The following is a 20,889-nucleotide window of genomic DNA, read 5'->3' on the forward strand; positions in this document are numbered from 1 at the left end:
CGGCTTTCTTGCAGGTTTGCCGAGTCGAAGGTTCGATGGACTTCTCGTGTGCTCTGGATGGCAGTCGTGAGTCAGTCAAGTGTCAAGTAAAGTCGGCGGAATAGCGCGAGCTCCGGTGTGGGGAGCAAACCTTTCTTACAAATCATCGCCGAAGTCGCAACCACTACTTCGTATTATTTCTCCTTTATTCACTTCTTTCGAAGGCCATAAGCCAGACCCACCGGGAAATATTTCCATGGGTGGGACAGCAAAAAGAAAGTGAAAAAACAAAAACAAAAATAAACAAATAAATAAAACCTAAAAACCAAAGGGACAAGAACTAGTTGAAGGAAGAGGAAGAAAGGAAAGAAACTCAATCCGAACTCCAACATCAAAACAATAATAAAGAATTTGCAGCGACAGGCAAAATACATCAACCAATGAAGGGAGTAGTAACAAAGGAAATATCAGTCTTTATCAGTCGTTATTCAAGTCTCTTAGCTATTGAACATGCAAACGCAGCAGAGGTGCATCTACATGTTAAGGATAGTTCTCAGTATTTTAATCGAACCTTGTATAGCCTCCTGTTGCACAATAGCCAGGTCTCCTCCCTGCACAGTCGGAAGGCATTGAGGAGTCTCCCCCACCAAGCCTCCCAGGGCACCGACAACCACAGGGACCACGTCAACCTGGTTGAGGGACCAAATCCTCGAAATCTCCCGCTTCAAATCATAATATTTCGAGCGCTTTTCAGCCATTTTCTTATTATTATTATTTCACAATCACGATGACATAGTGCCAATAAGCATGTGATGCGGGCGATTTTGACCAGCCATGGTGGGGACAACTGAGAAAGAAGGAGAAGAAAAAGAGAAAAGAAAACAAAACAAAAGGAGTACTATAGGAACCTGGAGAGAGCAGTATGAAGATTAGGCTAGCAATGGAAAACAACGAATTCAATTCAATTCAACTTAGGCGCGGGCAGAATGGAACAAAATGCAGCGAAGGTGTCACGAGACTTTACCTCCTGCGGAAGCCGTATTTTGCACAAGTATTTGTCAACAACTCAAACACCTAAAGAAGTAACGATCGGACCTACTCGATGTCCGGTATTTTCATGTTTATCATGGAAAGGAAAGGATTCTATCAATGTGTGCCGCGAAGTCCGCCTTAGTTGTAAAACAAACCTACTACCGGTATTCAGTGCACTAGCTATTTATCAGCATTTGTACAAGCCTAATTTGTGTGTACCGAAAGATAGTAGAGAATTAGGTTGATATTCTTCAAGTAACGTGCCGTGTTTGGTGTGGCCAAGCTTGACCGTTAGTGTTCTAAGTGAAATGTACTGCTGTTATGCGTTATCACTTTGTCCTTCCTTCTTCCTTTTGTTTATCATTTTCATTTCCAAGTTAATTGTTAGGACACGCATTCGTCATTACTCTCGCTTTCATGGTTAAAATGTACACATTTAAATTTCACTACTGTTGTTCTTGGTGTTGTTTCTCTAAATTAGGTTTTCTATAATAGTTCAATTTTGTTTCAGTGTACTTTAGTACAGAGAAAAGGACCTATAAGTTACTATTGATGGCTAACAGTCCACCAAGGTAACGAGGTAATAATTATACAGTCAGATAGTGCGACAACAAGGCACAAAACTGACAAGGATAGTAAGACATTCGACGACCTGACACCTAGCTCCAACACATCTACGAAGTGCAAACCAACAACCTTCCAACTTGGAAGGCTTACTGCTGGTTTAGTTTCCCCTGCCGGCTAAGCTTTCAGCGCACTTGCTTTCATTTCAAACCCTGCGACACCTAGCTCCAACACATCTACGAAGTGCAAACCAACAACCTTCCAACTTGGAAGGCTTACTGCTGGTCTAGTTTCCCACTGCCGGCTTAGCTTTCAGCGCACTTGCTTTCATTTCAAACCCTGCATGCACGTCGCCGAGCAAACCGTTTCGCCATTTTTCGTATTCATTGATGGATTTCCACGATCTACGGCTTGTTGGAAAGGCTTGAGCTAAGCGAAGACTCCCTAGCCGTTCTCAGCTCCATATGCATTCCAGGGTCACTTCTATGTGCTCTAGAAGAAGCCCCTACATGACTCAGAATCGCCAAACAACTTCATAATACATTTTCGTTCGCCATCTCTCTCAAACTAAACCAAACTTCACGCTGCAAACTACGCTGCAAAGCTGATATCCAAGCGCTTTGTTTGATGCCCAACACGCATGTGCTGTAGGAAAGGGAAATCTCCTAGAAAAAGCGAGTCGCGTGCAAAAAGTAAGCATGAACTGATGAACAGAACGCGTTTTTTTGATTTTATGCAATCTCATTCGTCATCGCTCACTCACATCTAGTCCTATCGCAAAGAACTTTATATCACTGGAAAGCTGAGCTACCTTTCCAACGGTATATCGCTTGTGAAAATCGACCGCCATTGACACGAGTTGAGACAGTTTGTACAGTGACTTATGCTGACCTTTCATACAAACTTCCAGTCAACTTGCTCATCATGCTGGCGGCTTATACTGGGCATATAAACCTCACACAAACCCCATATAGACCGCCACCATAGACCCAGGAAGAAGTTGACTGTCAGTTTGTATGAAGGTCCGCATAAGTATGCGAAGGACTAAAGGGACCCTCACTTAATTTTTTGCCGACTACCCGCCAAAAAACACATTTCGACACGCGTGTGTGCTGGACGTCTGCGCGTGCACGACAAGACGTGTGAGCTGGCTGACAAGTGAGAGCCAGGGAGTCGTCAAGTACCGGCATTTGACGACTCCCGGCCTGGTGAGAGCATGCATGCATGCATGTCCAGCTGGCGGGAAAGGGAACCTAAAATTGTAGATCGATGGGTTGAATCTGAAATTGTGGATCTACACGAGGTTTGTTTTGATGTTCTGATACTTGTTGTAATGGCTAGTGATCTTGCAAACTGTTACTGTGACTTTTCCAAGTCCTACTGATATACCTTGTCAAATCAGATGCCCTGTAGTAGTCTTGGTGGAAGCAGACTGGAATGCGTTGAATTCGTAGCATCTGAAATTGAAATTTATTTTTTCTGGAGTGACACTGACAAGCGATGGCATTGGCGACTGGAGAACTTTGCTTCCTTCCAGGAGAGCTGCATCGCAGTTGGATCCTGTCCATGTACATGCGATCATGCTGTGTTGTAGACAGCATGCGATCATGCTGTGTTGTAGACAGTGGAGAGCTGATTTTGACCCAAGAAAATAGTTTTGAACATTCATGAAGAGGATATTGTTGCTGTAGCTAGCTGACAGACATAACCTGTGGCAGTGGTGTATGGAATCAGCGTGCAAGGTCTGTAGCAACTTGATCATGGCAGAGAACGAGCTGAAGCGAGATGTGAAGGGTGCCATGCAGCTTACACTTGTGCATGTTCTACGTTACTCTACGGCCAGGAACTACACACGCACTCACTACTGCTCTCGCAAGGTGATTGGCTTCTCTCCAGTGATTCAGGCCGCCTCAAAGCATGGATCCACTGCACTTTGTCGCGGAACACATCAACATGCCTGTTGACGTACACTGGAAAAGATACGACTCCACGATGAGGACCTGTGTAGCAACTTGATCATGGCAGAGAAGGTGCTGAAGCAACTTCCATTGGCGCATGTTTTTTAGTTTTAACGGTACTCCACGATGAGGAACAGCACACGCACTCGCTACTGCTCTTGCCAGGTGATTGGCTTCTCTCCCGTGATACAGGCTGCCTCAATGCATGACTTATCTGCGCATCAATACGCCTTTGCCTGATGAGTCCAGCGGGGACGAAACGTACGTCGCAATCGAGCTATGTCGTTGCTGTGTCATCATCTATGTGCCATGCGCTACTTGATGTACCAGCCTGCTATGCCGGATACCGCCAGCCATGCATCGACCAGGCGCGAACTGATGGTGCTGGTGGTGAGAAGGAGAGCTCTGTGCCAGAACTTCGCAGCATAGAGAGCGTGTGTGGGCAGGCGTGTGTTTACCGCCATACTGCCAGGTGTGTCTTTACCACCATATTTATCAATCAATACGCCTGACGTAGATATAACTGGAAAAAGGTGTCACTCCACGATGAGGAGCACACAGCACTCGTGAAGGCTTGTACAGAGTGAGGGGCTTCTCCCCAGTGATGCAGGCTACCTTGAAGCATGATGAGCCACGTGAAAAATACCGCGCGGTGTGTTGAAGCGAGGCATGGAGCATGCCATTCAGCTTGCACTGGTGATTGTTTTACTCAACGATGATGAACTGCACGTGGCATTTGATAGGGCTTGTGCAGGGTGAGTGTCTTCTCTCCAGTGATGCAGGCCACCTTGAAGCGTGAATCCACTGCATTTCTCTCTCTCTCTCTTTCTCTCCAAATTCTTTGGTAATGCAGCCTTTCGCCAACATTGTCCGGTTGCACGCCTACTGTCACTCAAACAGGACCAATGGATGCAACATGTGCCTAGCAGATACACTGTTCATCATGAACAACTCCAATAACACCACCCCCCCCCCCTTACCATTGTCTTCAATACACATCCAACTAGAACTTGAAGAATATTAGTCGAAGCTGCTGGTATAGTCTCTACTTCTTGATGCTACCCACTCTCTTTTTCTGTCTGTCTTTCTCTTTCTGTGTATGTATGTGTGTGGGTGTGTGCGTCTCTCTCTCTCTCTCTCTCTCTCTCTCTCTCTCTCTCTCTCTCTCTCTCTCTCTCTCTCTCTCTCTGTCTCTCTCTGTCTCTCTCTCTCTCTCTCTCTCTCTCTCTCTCTCTCTCTCTCTCACACACACACACTCACAAAGCATGGATCCACTGCACTTTGTCGTTGAACATCTCAACACGCATGTTGACGTACACTCACTCTCTCTCTCTCTCTCTCTCTCTCTCTCTCTCTCTCTCTCTCTCTCTCTCTCTCACACACACACACACTCACAAAGCATGGATCCACTGCACTTTGTCGTTGAACATCTCAACACGCATGTTGACGTACACACTCTCTCTCTCTCTCTCTCTCTCTCTCTCACACACACACTCACAAAGCATGGATCCACTGCACTTTGTCGTGGAACATCTCAACACGCATGTTGACGTACACTCACTCTCTCTTCTCTTCTCTGTCTCTGTGCGTGTGTGTGTCTCTCTGTCTGTCTCTCTGTCTGTCTCTCTCTCTCTCTCTCTCTCTCTCTCTCTCTCTCACACTCACTCACTCACAAAGCATGGATGTCCTTATTTGACTGGATTATTGATCGCGTATTGATCAAGCTCGGCACGAAGTATTGGCTCGCTTTCTCACATACTTACTCTCTTTTTCTGTCTGTCTCTCCATCTCTCTTTCTGTGTGTGTGTGTGTGTGTCTCTCTCACTCTCTGTTGACGTACACTGTATCTCTCTTTGTCTATCTCTGTGTCTCTCTTTGTCTGTCAGTTTCTCTCTCTCTCTCTCTCTCTAACACACAGGCACAAGCTCTTTTTATCTTTCAGTTTCTCTTCTTTTGTTGCTTTCTCATGAACACTAGCACACACACACTCTCTCAACATTGATCACTTATTCCCATCATGCTTTTTTGGGTTTCGTTGTGATAGAATATTGTACTACTAGTACTACTGATGTACAACACTATTCTCATGCAACTGGAGGGTATATATTCGGGTGCTATTTGTTGTTGTGGCTAGGAGTGCATGTGTGCGGCCAGCTAGTTCCAGCATGCAAGGTGTTACATTTGCTACACTGTGGTCTTACAAGCACAGAGAACCATATGTTCTAACTTTCCTTGATACAACTATGAACCGAAGCACAACTGCTGCAAATATTAACTGCCCATTTAGGCAAGATAGCAACAACTAAAAGTAGAAGAAGTAAGTAAGACTAGCGTCTTTCCAGCTCCAGGACAGTATGAACAGGCAACAACATAAATTTTAACAGCATTGCATCGTACATGCATGTAGCCATGCAGAAATAATTGTACATTTAGTTGTGAATGCAAATCCAAGGCGGAAAGCAGTCAGGCGTAATAGATGCCAGCAATAGAAACCAGATCTGTGACGCATGTCACATGCATTCATGATGATCAATGCATCGTGGTTCACCACCATTGAACACAGTAGTACATGTAAATTACACAGAAATAGGAGATTAAATCTAACATATCTCCCTCGTGAAAGAAAAGTGATAAATATCACATGAGTGAGTAAAAGACGAAGACAACAAGAAGAAAAACATGACAAAAACAATGGCAATTGAATATGAAAACTCGGATGGAAGAAAAGGACCAAGCACCTACAAGACGTGCTAGAGCTGATAGCCAGTTTGTTGTAGAACGTCAGTACTGTCGGTCAGTTTGGTGCAATGTTATAATTATTCCCGTAGCTATGCAGAAGACGTTACTTCAGTAACGTCTGGCGCTAGCCAGGGTCCACACAGCTTTAATTTGGTGTTTGTTTGTGTGTTTGTTTGTTTGTGTCACGCCTGGCGCTATCCGTATTTGACGGCAAAAAAGCATAGGATGTTATAAATTTTTCAATTCTTCTTTTTTCAGGCATATCCTGGGATTCGAACCCGCACTATCGCCCTACATGCATTCCCCCATACACTTCGCATTCATACCCATTCTTCCAAGTTGCTTTACGTTATTATCTTGCGTTTGAAAGCCCTATTTGAATATTGCGGGCAGCTGTATGTGGCCAGCTGTGTTTGATGGTACGGTACGGTACGGGAGACGGTGTCGTATTACCCTCGACCGTACCTGTCCCGTCCCTATCCCCTACCGTACTGTGCCATCAAAGACGGCTGGCCACAATGCATATTCAAATAGGGCTTTCAAATGCAAGATCACAATGTGAAACAACTTGGAAGAATTAGTATGTATGCGAAGTGCATCGGGGGATGCATGCAGGGCGCGCGATAGTGCGGGTTCGAATCCCAGGTTATGTCTTTTAAAAAAAAAGGAATTTTTTAAAGAATTTATAACATCCCTATGCTTTTTTTTTGTCTAGGTCATCAAGGCAAAAAAGCATAGCGTAGGGCCCTGAGTTCTAAGCTCTCTCGTTGCCTGGACAAATGAACTGTCCAAGCTCTTACAAAATGACCAACAACAACAGCAACGGCAACAACAACAGCGACAACAACAACAGACCAACAACAACAGCAACGGCAACGGCAACACCACAGCAGCTGCAACAACAACAAGAGAGAGAGAGAGAGAGAGAGAGAGAGAGAGAGAGAGAGAGAGAGAGAGAGAGAGAGAGAAAGAGAGAGAGAGAGAGAAAGTTACATTTATAAAGACAGGTAAGTCTAACAAATGAGGACTGAGACCTCTACAACAGGGTTTTTTACGCCTGAAAGCAGGTGCATGATTTAACAAGCAGGTTGTCAGTCTAGATTTTATGCGCAGATGGAGAAAAAGCGCAGAATTTTTGTAATGAGATGAAAAGCAGAAATAATAAGAAATAATACGAAAAGATGAAATGAAAGCCTGCTCACAACCCCGCCCAGCCTTGCGAACTGGGTATGGTGGATTAAGAACCCGGTTCAACGCTCGAGCAAGCGCTCTCCACTCAAGGTGTTCACAGCAACTGATAGGAACTCATATGGGGAAATTATAGAAAAGAAATAATAAGATAAAGAGAATAAATTTCAACGCACCTCAATAAACGGAGCCCCACATACAGTACCTCAGAAAAGTGGATCTTCCGACCAGTGTTTTTGTTGACGCCGCAACCAGATGATGTAGCTGCTTCGCAGAGACGTCTTACTGCACAAATTACAAATAAATGTTATTCTTCGATTAGAAAATCCAAGCGCTTTCAGAGCCCTCCGAAGAGAGTCCGGGATGAAACCACGCACACCTACCTCAACCGAAAAAGAAACGACCTGCCACCCGTTTGCTCGGCATTGATCGGCCAGATCCGCATACCGCCTGTCCTTCCGTGAGTTACTGACACTGAATCTGTCCTCAGTACAAACTGTCAACTCCATCCAGAACACAATCCTACGACTCGTAGAGTACAGGACTATATCTGGTCTTAGGGTGGTAAGTGCAACACAGCTAGGGAAAGAAATCTTTGCACTAACTGAGTCGACAAGAAGTTTCCAGTCTGAGGCCGCTGACAGGAGATCAGTCGTAACCAACTTTCGTCTGGGCTTAACGCGAACTGGCTTCTCTCCCGCCTTGCAAAACGAGATGAAGTCAAGCTCATTTAGAGAGAGAGAGAGAGAGAGAGAGAGAGAGAGAGAGAGAGAGAGAGGAGAGAGAGAGAGAGAGAGAGAGAGAGAGAGAGAGAGAGAGAGAGAGAGAGGGAGGGAGGGAGGGAGGGAGGGAGGGAGGGAGGGAGTCGTAGGATTGTATTCTTCATCTTCATCACTGTCATCCGAAACACACCCAATAAGAGACTTTCTCGAGTCTGCCATGGCATAAACTACTCAACAAGAAGCTAACCCACGGAATGCGGAAGTGACGTTCAGGTTTGGGAAGTAACTTTTTCTTCTCTCAATTTTGATACACAACGGCTCCGTTTCCCCCAAAATGCTGCATCACGAGCCCAAAGTGCTGGGTTTGCGGATTGTACCGAAAATGCTCAAAAAAATGCCGGCATATTACACGGGGGCCGTATACAGTGTAGTTGGTGGTACGAGTGTTCAAAACCATTTGAACTACATGTAATTACTTCATACTGTTCGTCTTCTTTTTTACATGCTCTCTTTCCATCGTCCTTAGGGTTTTGTTTGTTGTGAGCTGTTTTGGCTTTCTCCTATACATCTGGGGATGCCAAGTGCTGGTTTTGAGAGGCTGGTGATGGCTGTGAGCGAGAGTTCTGCCGATCGGCCCGGCTTACTTTTTCTCAGTGGGCTTCGAAGTCTTCTCGTGGCTATCTGCAGGGCGCTGCCACCTGAAGCGGGTGGTGCTGGTGCAGGATGTGGCGGCATGTCCTTTGTCTTCACATGAACTGCAGGCGTAGAGACGGTCGCACCGGGGTGTGCGGGAACAGGGCCTGCCGCGGTTGAAGTTAAAACAGACTTGGCGGGTGCTGCCCGCCACTGATGGAAAGGGCTGCGCGTGTTGAGCTGCGGCATGTGGGCAGCGGTCGCGGCTGTTTTGGAGCGTGCATTTGGTGCATGACGGACGGGGACTCGGAGCGGAGTAGGTGAATACTCCACAGTGTCTGATTGATCACGTCCCAGCGCAGTGCCATGCTGGCGGTGTGTTGGCGAAATGCTCGATCATAGTTCAGCACAGCAGACGTCGTGAACTGTTGGTTCGCAGTACAAAGTATGTGCTGGTAGCAGACAAGCTCATGAGCTCGGTCAGGACGAGCAAGAACGACGATGCCCATGTAGATCGTCCAGGCCTCCAGCCAAGCCAAGAAGTCGTTGATCGCGCGCGCGCGCGCGTGTGCTTTGCGCTGAGGTTGAGCGAGAGCTGAGCCATGTCGCCGCCAGCTGTAACCAGTTGAGTTGTATTGGCTCCTGTCCCTGGGAGCTGAATTTTCCGGCAAGAGTTCCTCAAGTTCCACAAACTCTCCGCGCTGGATTTTTTCAATCGCACGACGTGGCGGTGTGGGTAGAACCGAGGGCTTGGAGAGAACTGGAGGTCCTGGCAAAGTCGGAGGTTCCGATAGAACTGGAAGTTCCGGGCAGGATAGGTCCGGAGCTTGACGCTCGAAGCGTGGGAGCGATCTTTCGGGTCCGGAGCGCGCGCGTGGGAGAGATCGGCTTCCAGATCAGACTCAGCACTGTTCTCCAGGCGTTCCACGCGTTCGAGGAGAGAGTGGAGGGTGTTCATCTTCATAACGGCTGAGGAAATGATGTCCGGGGAGAGCAATGAGGGCTCGTCCTGCATAGAAGCGTCGGTGCCTGGAGCGGGGTCAGAAGTCTGAACTAGCTGCTGACGGTGTGTCGGAGGCATCAGGCGCGAAGGCGCGCATGCCGTCAGTCCGCGCGTATGGCGATGTCGAAGCCCTAGTCCGTCAATGTGGACCCACTGCATACCGATATTGCAATGTCAAACAGATCCTGCAGGAGAAGACTGGGATGTTGGCGTCCAGTGTACAGACACCAGTCGCATTTCCTGCGTCTTTTGCAGCATACAGGATAGACTCATCACTGTAGAGTCCACTACTTCGTGACTTTTATTTGTAGAATACATGACAGGCGTATTCAGTGTGCCTCGCAGGACTGCGAGATGCTGCAGAAGACCAGGTTCAACCTTTCTGGACGGCCATTCACTGACAGTGGGCTACACGATGCTGGAGGAACTAGATTCCAGTGAAAACCCAAGATTCCTTTGCTCCTGGACGCTCCGACGTGTTGTGATATCTGCCAGGTGCGCAGTAACTAGTATTTTCATCGCTATAGCGAGGACGACGCCGATCGGCAAAACTCTCGCTCACAGCCATCACCAGCCTCTCAAAACCATCACTTGGCATCCCCAGAGGTATAGGAGAAAGCCAAAACAGCTCACAACAAACAAAAGCTAAGGACGATGGAAAGAGAGCATATCAAAAAGAAGACGAACAGTATGAAGTTCAAAATAATGGTTTTGAACACTCGTGCCACCAACTACATGTTATGATGTCATGTACCACTTTCAATAAATCGTGACGCCATTTTGTTTTAACACGCATGTCGCGGATCAGCACAATGACGGGTCGCCATGACTGCGTGATATCCTGTCCAAGTCAAAGGCTACACATGTACGAGTGCGAGCGCGTTCTGACTCTTCACACAAGTGGGTCCTCCGCGTTGTCTGCTGAGCTGCATGCTTGCACTGCGTTACGCTTCGGCGCACAGTCCACGGGCACACACGGCATGCACTCCCCCGATTCACCATGGAGACGGGATCCTTTATATACCGTGGACCGCCATCTTGCGCCCGATCTCTCCTTTGTGCTTTCAGTCTGGAGGTAGAGCTTTTTTCCCTTCTCTCTTTGTCGACGCTAGTTTGAGCTGACTTTAGAACTTTCATCATGAAGATCTTCAGGGACGTTATCTCTGGTAAGTATGTAGAATTTGTCTGAAGTGTTCCGAGGCGGTCTGTTGAGAAATGGTGGCCGTTTTATCGCCATCTGCAGGCGATGAGCTATTCAGCGATACTTTCCCAATGAAATTGGTGGACGATCTCTATTACGAGGTCGAGGGAAAGGTAAGTTTGGTGAAGTGGAGTTCGTTGTTTGTCATGGATGTGGCCAGTAGTATCGTTGCATCTATGCATTGCCTCTCAGACTGTCACCGAAAGCAGTGAGTTGGATGATTCCCTCTTCGGTGGTAATGCCTCTGCTGAGGGTGCTGATGAGGGTGCTGGTGCTGATGGAACCGTTGCTTCTACTGGAATCAACGTTGTGATGTCTCACCGTCTTTCTGAGACTGTCTTCACGAAGAAGTCCTATCAGCTGCATATTAAGGAATACATGAAGGCCATCAAGGCACACCTGGCTACTGAGACCCCAGCCCGTGTTGACACGTTCGTCAAGGGCATGCCTGCCGTTATCAAGAAGTTCTTGGGCCAGTTCGACAACTTCCAGTTCTTTAATGGCGAGTCAATGAACCCCGACGGCATGGCCATCCTGATGAACTACCGTGAGGATGGTATCACCCCATTCTTCGTCTTCTTCAAGGATGGTTTGGTCGAGGAGAAATGCTAAAACCAAGGTGAGAATGATTTTTTTGTTCAAGATCCTACAATTTAAACAAATCGCCATTATTCAACTAAAAAATGTTGTGCTCATTATGCCTCCCCACATCTTACTGCGTGACCCGTGTTGACTATCAGCAGCCGACGTATCATTCATGCTTTTGTCCTTTGTTAGCGGGGCTAGCAATGGATCGGCGAGTTATTGCGCATAAATGCGTTTTCTTTGTTCAATTCTAGTCTAGGTGCTCACAAGTATCTTTGATGATCGTAATCCAGTGCCTTGTTGCCAATCCTCAAACTGGTTGGGCAGATGTGACGTCATTCAGCGCTTTGAATCTTTTCTTTCTAATTTTGAAATGCGGGTCTACCCTCGTTAGTAGATAACCTCGGCCGGGGGGTTTGAATTGCTCGTCTTATATAATGAGTATTATCTATTATTCAGACGTGAATGTATGCTTTTCAGGCGTCAGGGGATGTTGATCATTGTCTACTAAGGCGATCTGTCTTGTAACTGATGTCATACTAACAAGGGTAGACATGTACATGGCTGTGTTGTTCCTGGGTGGTATATGCCAGCTTTATACTGCTGTCGTGGATATGGAAATCTGGCTCGTGCCCTCAGTGCGTAGTGCGTACCGAACGTTACATGCAGTGCATATGTTGAACCGGTGCCGCAGCGCAAAAACGAATGTGTGTACTGTATACGTACTCGCGGCTACTTTGGCCGCTTGAGAGCTCTGACCGTATTTTCATGTCCACGACAGTACCTACTCCCAACGAATAACCGCGCCAGGGGGAAACGGCACATTTATGTTCCTCCTATTTACACAACATGGGTGTCCAGTCCTGTTCCCATGCATTCCTTCCCAAGTTTGCTATTGTACGCATCCTCGATGTGAATGTAGTGGTTATAAGGGTGCGGTTTTTACATTTCTCATTGTACTCGCGTTTGCCATTTCTGGCCTGCATTGCACGGCTTCTATAGGTTTTCATTCGTGCGTCGTCACGTTGACGTGGTTTAGGATGTGGCGTGAAGTCTACCTAAGCTGATCCATGTGTGTAGTGCCTGGTTGGGTTGATGTGTGTGCAGTCTGTGTTTTCCCCCGTTTTGTATCCACATCTTTGGTGTGGCGTTGTGGTGTTCTGGCTGTCAATCTTATGGCTCTTTGTTTGTGTCTGTGTGGCTCTTCCTTCTGCAGATTCTACCGACATCTGCCATTATACTGCAGCAACGTACACGTGCAACATCACTGCGCCAGGTTATGCTGCCTGCTAGTCGATTTTATCATTGCGTTGGTCACTAAGCACGGACACGCGCACGCTGCAGCAGCGAGTGTGTATGTGCCTATATACTCGCCGTTGCAACAACAACCGCCACTCTGCTCTTGCTGCTGTCTTTCTGACGTGCCCTGCGCGTCGTCCCCAATGCCCATCGCCCTATGGGATCGCTGCTAGATCACTGACTTGTTTGGTGACTGCAGCTTTGAGGAGAGACTCCCAGTGTACATGTTACATCTGTACTTGATTTTTTTAAACTCTGCTGCTCTGGTGGTTGTTTGTCCTGAAAGTGTGCTGCTGCTGCTGTGCACCTTCCCCAAGTGATATTCGACAACAAGCATTATTATTCTCTGCGCTGCTACTGTGTACGAGCTCTTTCATACTGACTGTACACACCTCCATCAGATCTGACACTCGGTATTTTCCATCGACAACTCAATCTGTTCCTTTGTGTGTGTATGTATGTATGTTGCCTCTCTGGGTACGCACACGTAATGTGATCGTTCAGGTGGGGAACAGAACAAGGTGTTGTTGGTTTGTAGCTGACACTTGCATTCAGCAAAATTAGCTGAGTTCTAAAAATGGTTTGAAAAACTTATGCAATTGGAAGATCGTGAACTCCATTGTCCAAGATAAGAAATAATAAGAGCGAGAAATATCCTATGTCTGGCTAATGGGCATCACTGTCTGTACACTAGGTGTAGAACAAAGCTATGTACAACCCTGAAGAGGGCGACTCCATGGGCATGGTTTTTAAAAAAAAATGGAAGGTGTTATGCTTAAAAAATATTGACCAAATGGGTCTTTTGTGAACAAGGCAATTCATGGACCTTGTGCATGTGATGTCTTGGGTTTGCCAGTCTGATTATCTGGCTGCTGAACCAGCAAGGCAGGTTTGGATATTTTCTTTGTTCACTCCTCGTGAAGTCTGAACTTCTTTGCAAGCTCCCCTAGGTCCTCATGATCTTCAGCATCAGCAATAATCTGTGTGGTGATAGAAATAAAAACAACAGTGCAGCATAAATAACGTTAACCACAGTTTGGGAGCAGACATCAATAATCCGCCCTATCTGATTGTAGAGATACAAAGTGTACACCCAGCAGCGTACACACAGTACAACCAAAATGACTATGTGAACAGAAGTTTCTTGGGCTGTGTTTACATGAGAAATTTCAACACGGGTCGAGTTCAGCCCGGGTTGAAAGTCTGTACGACAAACAAAAGAGGTGAGCGTTTACATGAAGACAGTTGACCCGGGTCAAATACTGATATGCCGCCAAAAGTCCACTTCTACAGTCCTGTATGGTCACGTGAATCCGTTCGCGCGAAATTTGCATCTGCAGTGCTGTTCAAACCTGGCGCGAGATACGCACAGAAGTACGTTTGTACGATTTTCTTGACCCGGGTTGATTTCAACCCTCCCCCCCCAAGGGGAGGGTTGAAATCAACCCGGGGCGAAATTTCAACCCGGGTCAAGCGCAATGCGTCATGTAAACGCGCCATTCACTTTGTGCACATGGCGGGTTGAAATCTGACCCGGGTCGAACTCAACCCGGGTTGAAACGCTTCATGTAAACACAGCCTAAATGACCTGTCCCCACAGAATGACGCGGACAAAATCCTAAAAAATATGCGGGCGAAAACAGGCCACTATGCGGTAAATATGCGGTATAATGCGGTCATTATGCACGAGTTGTCTGTCATCGGTACACATTTAGCGTACAGAGTACTCTAATTTCAGAAATTTTCGGTGCTCAATATTTTCGGTATGAGGGCAACAGGCTACAGTCCATTCATAAAAAGATGGGCTCTGGCTCTGGCGAGCTCCCGTATTTGGCGATTTTTCGTGATTTCATCGTACACAGTGCAGTGCTGCGAAATTTGAAATTTGAAAAAGGGTCCAAAAAGGGTACCTGAACTGGGGTTCGAACCGCACAATGCACGTTTGCAGGCGGGGTCAAACGGCCTGGATTTTTATGGTTTTTCCCAATTCAGTGCTGTTGGGGCAAAACCTGGCCGGAATTCTATTCTTGTTATGGCTTGCTTTTTGGACAAAAAAACTTCAGAAACATAATTGGAAGAGGATTCCATAGGGGATTGCAGAAAAAAATTCTAAAAAAACTCAAAGTTTGACCCATTTATGGCCAAAAGCTAGAAGTCCATCTTTTTCTGAATGGACTGTAGGTTAGGTGAACAGAAATTTTCGGTACAGAGAAGCAGTTCCCTATTGGATTATGTGTGTTAGTGTTTGTTCGGTGTATTGAAATTTTAGGTGTGAAACAGACGCACCGAAAGTACCGAAAATAAAAGTACACCGAAAATTTGTGAAATTACAGTACACCTTTCAAATGGTGAACGGTACTATTCGGCAAAAAATGTAAAGAACTCTTGAGTCGGCTGTGAGAGCGCATGGAGGAGAGGAGAGGAAGAGAGTACACCTTTGTCGTACAAACTCATGGGCAGATACGACGTTGTAGTACATTTTCAAAATCATGTACTGTTTTCTTGTATATTCCCATGGACAACGCGGGGTTTATGCAAAATTTCGCGAAAACCCGGATGAAAGCCAAATTTGCGCGTCCGCGGAATCGCGGTATCCTGTGTGAACAGCTTCACCTCCGCTCTGCATCCAGTCACACTGTGCAGGACTGTGTGCATGTCTGTCTAAGTCATGCACAGTAAGTACGTTCTTACTTGAGATATTCGGTACGCAATAGTCACAGATCCGCATAGAAAAAACTAACACAGGGCTCCTGGGTTTGCGCCTTTCCCTCAAACGAGTGAATATTGTATACTTCTGTTCACATACACTGTACTGCAGACGACTTCAAAGACGAGGAGGCTGTGTGCCGGTTACCGCGTGCACAACAAGCGTGTGCCACACACCTTGCAACTACGCACAGTACAAAAGTGCTGCTCAATGATATCTGATCACATGACATGAGTGAAGTCTGTGCCCTGTACCAGTGAAAAAGCCCAGTGTTCCCAGGTCAGAGGTTGCAATGCATGCACCGCGCTGCCCGGCGTTGTACGACCGGATTTCATTGAGCTACTAGTGCGACATTCGGCTAGAAGCTGGCAAGGAAACAGGCTAGAAATCCAATACGATCCGTACAATGCAAACGGTTCAGCAAGTCACTGCAATGAGACACAAGTGTGAACAGAAAGTGCCTGTTGCAGGCTGCCATCGCAGTCACGAATTCGTTGCCGCATAAACTGAACGGAGTTCAACTCTGTTTGGCATGCAACAGCTCCACACAGGTGATAGACACATTTTGGGTGGGGGGGGGGGGGGGCATACCGTGGCTTGGCTATGATGCTGGCAAACACACAGAGTAATACACACACAAACAACACACAGCAGCTCACCCTTCTTGCCAGAGGCATACGGTGGAAGACATTCCACAGGAGAATACCAACAACCTTCTTCTCTCGCATGTAGAAGACAACGCCCTTTCCATAATTCTCTGGGTCCACCTTCTTCTCCGCATCCTGAACCAGTTCCTTAGTGACAGGCTCTTTCTTCGCCTTCTTGGACTTCTTTTTTTTCTTTGGTTTCTCGTCAGACACTTCCTCCTGCTGCGTGAACGGAGAGAGAGAGAGTGAGAGAGAGAGAGAGAGAGAGAGAGAGAGAGAGAGAGAGAGAGAGAGAGAGCGGCACAGAGAAATAAGAATGGTTTGAAAAAGCTCATGCATGCCATACACCACACACACACACACACACACACACACACACCACCCCCCCCCCCCCCACACACACACACACACACACGCACGTGGTGCTGGCTGGGCGAACTACAAGCTTACATACATGTTTTCACGATGACAGTCTATCAGGCAAGGCTTGCATATCAGTTTACAACCAGTAGAACACCCGTAATCTGGGCACATCCGTCTACCAGACACCTTCTGACCCATCTAGAGTCATAAAAGGGCTTTCCAACGAAAAACGGCCCCTAAACTATTGACAGGCATACAAATGTTTACTTGCATGCAGTAGGTATGTATGTTGTGAGTTGCAGGCAATTCCCAATTACGGGCAGTGCTCGGTCTCGACCTGCACGGATTAGGAGAGCTTTACTGTGCAATGTCATGTATTATTGCTTCTTGAAGTATTCATAAGGTTGAGGGAGTGGAAATGGGAAAAGCCCGAAGAACAAATAGGAGATTGTTTTTGACTGTAACCAGCAGGACAGACGCCAGGGAGCCTCGCTAATGGCCAGCGATGCTCTATCACTAAGCTATGGTGTAGTAGTACTTTCGTTTAGTGGCAAGAAACCACTTTGTCACAAGCCGACCAATCGAGCTACGCAGGACAGAAGATTGCGAGATCGTGAAAGATATACTGAAGTAGAAACACAGCAATTTCTACCCAGGGTTTCCAAAAGGACAAAAGGAGGTACTTCTCGCCTAAGTGTTTAAATGCCGTGCCCGGTCCCGGGTTTAAATGACTCTCTGGCCAACATGAATGAAGCATCTTCGTGTTCTGTTGCATCCACAATATCTGCAGCACACCCCTCTCTGACATGTTCTCCCTCCGCCGTGACTGCGCTCACACAGATAGAGTCACCCGGGGCCAAGTCAATAATCCCCGTTCTTTACCCAAGGCAGGCAGAGTGGGATGGTCTAAGACTATGATTGAGAAATAGAGGGTACCAGGTTCAAGTTCTGCTTGGAAGCGGAAGGAATTTTTCCAGCCGTGCTGCGACCCACAGTTAATTGGGTGGGTCTGATCTACTCACCTCCCACCGTTTAGGTTCTGCATCTGCGCCTTGATCCTAGAGGGTGGTGGCGTTCCTACGGATGCGAAAACGCGGCTTCCAGTCGAGTCTCACGCAAACCGTGATTTTTATTTTTACCTATGGTGCAAACTCAAGCTGGATACAAATCTATTTCATTCCTTGGTGCTGAACGCTTTTGTGCGCTTCCCGAATCCCTTTGCACTAATCATATCCCCAATTCTTTTCGCCAAGAACTTACACATTCATTCATCTTGGGCACCCTGTAAGAAGACCTTAGGGTCTGTTGGGAATGCCCAAGTAAAATAATAAAATACAAATACAAGCATGCCTGATTGTACACATGACAGTGTATACAATGTACTCGAAGAAACAACAACGGGCAAATTGAGCAGCTCACGGCACACTCACTTCTGTGTCAGATCGCAGCGTGTTGTCACCCTGTGCTGAGGCTGCTGCTGCAGCTGGTGTGTCCTGTGCGGTTGCCTTGGCCCACACAGCAACGGTGGGCAGCTGGCTGTCACAGACACCAATGGCTTCATAGCCTACCTCCGGTCCAAGGTCACTCCTGCACACAGATAGCAGTATTATGGAGACAAACCAGCCAGTCACAGCTGTATAGTGACGATTGTGTAAATAGCTTCACACACCCGGAACCGCTGACCACTGTACTACCGGTACTCGACTACTGGGAGAACCATAAAAGGCAGTATGCTGTACCCTAGCATGATTGCTGACAACTCTGCTAGTCTATCAAGCACAAGTGTACTCTGAGCAGTACATGTACAGTGGAACATCAGTGATGGATACGCCAGGGACCTGAATATAGGGGATGTGACTGTTATGTAGGGGTGAAAGTTGGCACTGAGATCCCGAGTTCGAGTACTCTGATTTTCTCCGATCTAATATTCGAGTATTCGAGTATTCTTCATCTCCTAAAAGTTGCACACCAGGGGCCTTAAAATCACATGATACAACCCTGATTGAACCAAGTGGCAGGCATTTTACTCAGGTATATTGCATTATTGGTTGGTGGGTCATTTGGGCTCTCTCTGCTCGTGAACAAATGTTCACCACATAGTCTGCACATCAATATCTGCCGACTGCTGCACTGAAACTACAGATTTCTGTGGAAAATGCATGTACCATGCATGAACGAGTACTCTGATTTATTCCGAGTACGATTATTTTTGAAAAAACCGAGCGAGTACTCGAGTATTCGGTATATTTGTTTCACCCCTACTGTTATGTGACTTACACCACACAATGATGTAGCATTGTTTCAGCAGTAGGATTATCAGTGCACACACACACACACACACACACACACACACACACACACACACACACACACACACACTACTACTACCGTAAAGTACCGCCAGAGCGCCCCGTCTCGCGAGAGCGCCCCACCTTGATTTTACAGCCAGAGAAAGGAAAATCGTATGGCAGAGTGCAACGAAGTGTGTACGATGTGAGAATCTTAGTGTACTAAGGTCACACTTGGCAGGTTTTGTGTGGAGCTTGTGTCCTCTTGAAGGTACGGATTGACTGCAAAACGTGCAATATGTGTACAAGGTTCATGTCGTATGACCTACAGACAGCAAACCACCTCCACAATACGACACGAAAGGATGAGATGGTGGGGCGCTCTGGCGGTACTTTACGGTACTACTAGCAGCATGACTGCCCAGAGGGGCAAGTGTCACCCCTATGGAAAGGGGACCAGAAAACGGGACACGGATCACAAGCAGGACCGCGAATGTCTGGCTAGGTCCTGCTGCCGGCGGAAATTGCGTTTACAATGTGGGCAGCTGAGGGGCAGAGCTGCTCTCTCAGCAGCAGATGGTCTCGCACCACGATTGCAGTTGTGACGCTTGAACCCGGCCGCAGAACGGAAGCATCGCTGACATGTTGGGCAGTGCTGCTGGCAACAAGCTGAAAGTGGCACAGACAGACTGACTGTTGGTGTAGGAGAACTCGTGACAGGCTGGCATCGATGAACAGAGTAGCCACCCTTGCTGCGGAACCACCTCTGGCAGTTCTGGCATTGCACTGATCCATGCTGGAGCTGGATGGGAAGCCGTCTCTGAGTGGTGCACTTGTGCCGCGTTCTATCGGAGACCCGTGAGAATTTCCGGTCACACACTACGCAATGCACAGACTTGGGCATGGTGGAGCTCGACTGAGGGGCAACCCGTACTTCCCTCCACTGTTGGCGGTCCTGAGCAAGGATGAACCACTGAGATGGCTGTTGCAGTGCAAACTTGAGGTCGGTCATCACCGTGTCTTTCCACCGTCGCCGGGGACCACAAAACGGCCGAGGCACAGGTAGCCACCCAAAGAGGAGTTGGAGGGGGTGCGATCCTCATCCATACGCGCAACGTGCCCAGTCCATTCCAGACGCCGATTGCGGAGGCGTGTAGACATCAGTACTGGGTCTCCCCAACGGTTCCGCAGGTCTGTGGATGACAGCCGCTCGGACCACTGATGAGGCTTGGTGATGCTGAGGACAGTCCGGATGCATTGATGGTGGAATTTATCCAAACTTCTGATATCCCGTTGGAGTGGGGTCCAACACTCTCCGCCATACAGTAATATTGAGGAAACGCAGGCCATGTACAGGTGGCGTTTACTAGAGAGGGACAGAGATCTGTCAGTGAATACCTTCTGGAGGGCTCCGAAGGCCTTTGAGGCTTCGGCAATACGGCGCTTGATGTCGGATGAAGAACGACTGCCAGGGGTCACTATGGATCCTAGGTAAGTGAACTTCGGCACGGCTTCGATAGTGCCAAGGGGGAGAACGATGTCAGCCGAGTCTTCAGCAGAGACCCCATGGCCCGCCGTCATGATCTTCGTCTTGGCGATGCTCACAGTTAGTCCAAATTCTCGGGCAACACTACAGAAGAGCTCCACACCAAACTCAGCATCACTACGGCATTCAGACACGAGAACGGCATCATCAGCATACTCCAGGTCACTAACAGACAGTGACTGTCTGTCAGTGACCTGGAGTGACACACACACACACCACACGGTCATCATCCAGCTTCAGTTCAATCACTGTATTCTTCCCCTGCAGACTCAACCCCCCTGTCACTAGCCATACAATCTGAAGCTGTATGTAACCATACAATGGCCCACGACGCCCACACCACCCCTACGTTTTTTAACTAAAAAAGAAAAGCAGTCGTAACTGCAACAGCCACATGGCCAATGCAAAACACACACCCAGAAGTCAGGGGTGGGA

General features: G+C 47.5%; 2 protein-coding genes across 2 annotated transcripts; one reads left to right on the forward strand and one right to left on the reverse strand.

Annotated features, from left to right (window-relative positions):
- The first annotated feature begins 10,827 nt into the window (after positions 1–10,827).
- LOC135821179 (translationally-controlled tumor protein homolog) lies at positions 10,828–13,338 on the forward strand. Its single transcript, XM_065334246.1, has 4 exons — positions 10,828–10,984; positions 11,062–11,132; positions 11,212–11,638; positions 12,821–13,338. The coding sequence occupies exons 1-3, from the start codon at positions 10,957–10,959 to the stop codon at positions 11,629–11,631; spliced, it is 519 nt and encodes a 172-aa protein (XP_065190318.1). The 5' UTR covers positions 10,828–10,956; the 3' UTR covers positions 11,632–11,638; positions 12,821–13,338.
- On the reverse strand, positions 12,977–19,920 carry LOC135821701 (uncharacterized). Its single transcript, XM_065334696.1, has 4 exons — positions 19,599–19,920; positions 18,051–18,253; positions 16,270–16,479; positions 12,977–13,883 (listed from the first exon to the last, which is right to left on the reverse strand). The coding sequence occupies exons 1-4, from the start codon at positions 19,918–19,920 to the stop codon at positions 13,812–13,814; spliced, it is 807 nt and encodes a 268-aa protein (XP_065190768.1). The 3' UTR covers positions 12,977–13,811.
- Between the last annotated feature and the right edge of the window lie 969 nt (positions 19,921–20,889).

This window comes from Sycon ciliatum, chromosome 7 (assembly GCF_964019385.1).
Source record: "Sycon ciliatum chromosome 7, ocSycCili1.1, whole genome shotgun sequence".
Classification (NCBI taxonomy): domain Eukaryota; kingdom Metazoa; phylum Porifera; class Calcarea; order Leucosolenida; family Sycettidae; genus Sycon; species Sycon ciliatum.

What these genes read in the sequence shown, in the direction of transcription:
- LOC135821179 (XM_065334246.1), top strand. Translation starts at nt 10,957, where the DNA reads ATGAAGATCTTCAGGGACGTTATCTCTG. An exon ending in CTTCAGGGACGTTATCTCTG is followed by an intron (nt 10,985 to 11,061) that starts GTAAGTATGTAG and finishes CGCCATCTGCAG; the next exon opens with GCGATGAGCTATTCAGCGAT. An exon ending in ATTACGAGGTCGAGGGAAAG is followed by an intron (nt 11,133 to 11,211) that starts GTAAGTTTGGTG and finishes ATTGCCTCTCAG; the next exon opens with ACTGTCACCGAAAGCAGTGA.
- LOC135821701 (XM_065334696.1), bottom strand. Translation starts at nt 19,920, where the DNA reads ATGACCGACCTCAAGTTTGCACTGCAACAGCCATCTCAGTGGTTCATC. An exon ending in CGCTGCGATCTGACACAGAA is followed by an intron (nt 16,480 to 18,050) that starts GTGAGTGTGCCG and finishes CCGTTCACGCAG; the next exon opens with CAGGAGGAAGTGTCTGACGA. An exon ending in GTATGCCTCTGGCAAGAAGG is followed by an intron (nt 13,884 to 16,269) that starts GTGAGCTGCTGT and finishes ATCACCACACAG; the next exon opens with ATTATTGCTGATGCTGAAGA.